General features: G+C 41.0%; 1 protein-coding gene across 1 annotated transcript in view; it reads right to left on the reverse strand.

The window, feature by feature from the left end:
- EPRS (glutamyl-prolyl-tRNA synthetase) overlaps positions 1–4,318 on the reverse strand; it is a 50,285-nt gene that overhangs the window by 19,671 nt on the left and 26,296 nt on the right. The window contains exons 15-17 of the mRNA XM_023534152.1: positions 3,219–3,426; positions 2,546–2,658; positions 1,574–1,850 (exon numbers count right to left, since the gene is read on the reverse strand). Of these exons, the coding sequence (XP_023389920.1) occupies positions 1,574–1,850; positions 2,546–2,658; positions 3,219–3,426 (598 nt within the window). The remainder of the gene's footprint in view (positions 1–1,573; positions 1,851–2,545; positions 2,659–3,218; positions 3,427–4,318) is intronic.

Here is a 4,318-nt window from a genome sequence, read left to right on the forward strand (position 1 = left end):
GTGTCTTCCCGCGAAACTACGTCGAACTGATTGTTCGATAACGTTTCAAGCTAAAGCAAAATTTTATAATCCAAGACCATGTAGTTTTGAATCTGTAGAAATTAAATGCTCAAGTCGTGACATGGCCACTGTAAACAGCTCCAAATGCATCGTGAGTTCAAATAAACTCACGTGCCTCTGTCCTCCCTAGCTCCGGTTATTTACCGTTTCTTTACCTAGTCAACCAAAACAAGGCCGAGGTACCGTCTTACCAACGCGACTTCCTGGATTCACGTGCTACATTATGGCCTCCATGCCCTCATCCTCCGGCTTCCTGACCACCTACAGCACCCCTAACCCTGCGGCCACACACCCTCCAAACCATCTCCTTTTACATCTGCCAAATCTTCAGTGACTACCGTGCGCCAGGGTGCTCCAGGGCGCCACAGGAAACCCGCACGGATGCCACGAGATGTTTTAGGTAAACAGAGCAACATCCTCAACATTTGTCAAACATCTCGTGTTCCTTGTACAAGCTCAAGGTGGTTCAGTTTTCACACGAGAAAGTGCTATATTCCTTTCAGTGATGTCATGTCTTTGCAAAGCTCAATTTTTCACAGCTGCTGTATTAAAAACCGAACACCATGGAAAACTGGGGGACAGGAAATGGGACTGTCCAATCTGAGTCCAAGGTCAAAGGAAGAAATAAAAGTATTACTTCTTTCCTCCAACTTGTACATCATTTTAAGAAATGAAATTAAAACATTTAACATTAAGAACAAAATATTTTAAAAATGAAATCTTTTTTTAAAATTTATCTAATTTTTTTGAATTGCTACTAAGTTATTGGGATATAAATATTTATCCAGTTGTTTAAACTTAACTACTTAATAAAAAGAGCTGTTAAGAATCTCGCTCAGCTAGGGCTGCCATGAAACCCTTACTGACAGAAGGGGCCGTGAACTGTAGAAGGACGAGGTCGCTGGGCCTCGCAGTAACCCCCTGCTTCTCTGGACCCGCCGCCATCTCTCAAATCCACACCCTGTGCGAGGAGGAAGCTGTCCCAACCTGGACTGTCCTGTCCTAACCTGGAATGTCCACCTGACGGTGACTGCTGGGCAGAATCCTAACTCATTGCTAAAGACAGAGCTTAAGCACTGCCTTGAAATGCAGAAGAAAAAGCGAGTGAAAATAGCTTCCTATCACCCACGACATGCCGTTCCTGCCCTTTTCCTCTTCCAGACCCCAGTGTTGGGAGCCCTTGACCAAGAGGCACTGGAATTTAATAACAGGGTACAGACAGGAAACCAGAAAACCAGGCCACTGTCCTGACTGTCAGTAACGACTGCCGCGATCTTAGGCAAGGCTACTTTTTCTCTTTTCATGTATAAAACCAGTAAGAACTGGCGGCTGTCAACACCCCCCTCAGCTGTCCACAAGGCTCCTCCTGACTAAAGCAGACTGGCTGTTGCAAAGGGAAGGATCTACTGCAGCTCTATTAGGAAAATAAAAAAACTTTTCTAAAAACATTCTTTTAATCCAGTCTTTCTTACTTTTCATGTAATAAGATGAAGTTTTAAAAATCTTATTTTGCAAAGTATTTAAAAATCTTACATGAAAGGAAAACGAAACCCCCAAAGTAGGAGTTGGCGTCTTTTTCAGCAAGGAAACGGCCGTCTGCCGAGTCAGAGCCTCTAGGCCCCGGTGGCGGAACAGGCAGGCAGCCTGGGGCGTGCCTGAGGCCAGCACTTACCTCAGTCTTCGCCGACTCTACTCTGGTCTTCTCCTTTGACCCAGACGTCGGCATTTCCTTTGTATGCCCGTCAGGGATGTAGATTAAAACACACGGGGCTTCTCTGCAACTATACGGGCTAAACGAAAACACAAGGCCAAAACTGCTTATTCGAACCAAATTATCTGAACAGCAACTCGAACGGAATTCCCAGATTAAGGCGATGGCACTGTGTTAACGCTTTTCAAAGTATAAACGAATAGTCTGATCTCTTATTATTCAAATCAAGTTTTTGGAGTAGTTTAAAAACAACAAATAAAAATTGACAGTGCTAATTTTAAACTTCCAACCTGTGGACTTTCATATATATTAACATGCTGACCCCAGGACAAAAGCACATCTGCTCCGCCTGCCACCAGAGATGGCATCAGTGGACGCTAAGGGTTTCACTGCTGACTTAAAGGAAATCCATCGATGCATCACATCTAACCTACTTATAGGCGAAACATTTAACTTATAAGAATTTCTCAATTCAAAAGGATAGAGTAATTAGCAAAATCCAATGCCCCAAGACAATTCACAAGCTTTGGAGAAACATTTTCTTTATATTTGGACTACATGAAGACGAATTCTAAGATGGTTTTAACTTTAGAAATGAATTTGTTAATATTATGCTGTTTCAAAAATATCACCTATAAAAGTCTGAAATATTAAATACAGAGGAACAAATCAAACTGCATAAAGAATTATCAGGTACGGTACTTTAGTAGAAGTTCAACTTTTTAAATGTGATTTAAAACATTTTCACTCAGATGTTCAGTTACCCTTATTTACCTGACAGGTTCATACGGTTGATCGCATATGAAGAAGCCTCTTCTCTGGAGCTGTATAATGTCTCCCTTTTTCAAATCCTTAAGGCAGGGATCTCCCAGCATCAGCTCTTCATGCTGTAAGGATGACAGGAGACGAAAACACACTTTATCAAAATCAGAGCACCGCAAACAACTCTAACATGCAAGCGGTTTTTCCAGTAGCTGGAATATTTCCATTTTCAAAAGACGTTTCAAAAATTTAGTATTTAAGTACATGGAATGAAACAGTGAAGTGTTAACAAAAATACTACTTTTATTATAATTTTTAAAGTTAACGTTTATAAACTGACTGGCTTTGGGAAAACTAAACTAAGCCAACTGGTGTCCCCGCAGATGTGAGCGAGTCCCCCCACCGAAGCATGAACTGCACTGCGCGCGGCCACTCGGGGGAAGGCACGCCGGCGAGGTGCTGAGTGCCCCGGAGCTGGGACGCCCGGCTCCAAACGCCAGCTCCGCCGCCTGCGGTGCGTCCTCAGGTGAGTCACGCTGCCTCCCTTCCTACCATCTGTAACTCTTTTCACATCTTTTTTTTATATTAATAAAATTCTACCAATTTTTCCCATACTACTTGAGGAATCAACTACTTAAAACTAATGTTAAAAATTCTAAAGAACCAAAAGAGGAAGTCTGGTCACCTTACTGTCCCTGTTGACGAACTGCTTGAAGTCCTCGTCCCTCCCCAGCACTGGCTTTGTGATCAAGTGCTCGTATGTGACGCAGACCGCTGGGACGGGAGGAGCGCGCGCCGTGTCCGCCAGCCAAGTGATCTTCGTGGTCTTCTTGTAGTCTCTGTTCTCCAAATTCAACTTTGCATCAAGAGACACAATTTTTCCTTCTGCGTTTCTAGATATAAGATTAAAAAGAGTTCAAAGAAAATAAACTGTAACTGCCAGGAAAAAGCATTATTTTGTTCTGTATCTGCAGTAAATGGAGAAGGAATTTTCTTTGCAAAAATTTCAAATCGAGTATTTATTTGAGCTTTTAATATGTGCCAGACATATACTGGTTGGTTCAAAATATAATCCTTGCTATAACGACACTAATAATCCACTGGAAAACAGGTCCACGTACATCTGATAAAGAACATGAGCATGTTTACAAATTTAAAGTCACCTGTAGCAAGCATTAAAAAAACTGAAGTACTATATTTAAAAACATTTAACATTCACCTGAAATCATACGCAAGAGCTACACAATTAAGATGTTAGAGTTTACGTAAATTAATCTTAGCATACTATGTTCCATTTATGTACCCTTAAAATCAAATTGATAAGTGTAGCACACTGTATAATAACTGGAAAGTTCATATTCGTCATTAAAGATCAATTTTAAAGCGGATTGTAGGTTGTTATATATGATGTTATATATATAATTCTGTCCAAAGAATCCCTCCGCCAGGCAACTGTACAATGACAGTTAGATAATAAAAAGGGGCCCCAAATCATCAGAACTATTTTTATTATATCTAGATGCAATAATTTTCATGATCACAAGCAAAAGCTATTCTGACACCCTATTAGGAAACTGGAACATATATGGAAAAAACACTGGTGTCCAGACTTTGCTCTATCTCTGCCTGGGCAGATTTACTGGTCAGCAACACGAAGAAATATAAACCAGTAACTTTTAATAAGTGAATCAATACAAAATACATTTCTCTTCCAAATCTATTTGCAAACGGACGGTTCTTACCTGTGTATCTTAGTGATGCTGATGTTGCCCCAGTTTATGAATG

Source organism: Pteropus vampyrus, unplaced genomic scaffold, assembly GCF_000151845.1.
Source record: "Pteropus vampyrus isolate Shadow unplaced genomic scaffold, Pvam_2.0 Scaffold121, whole genome shotgun sequence".
Lineage (NCBI taxonomy): Eukaryota > Metazoa > Chordata > Mammalia > Chiroptera > Pteropodidae > Pteropus > Pteropus vampyrus.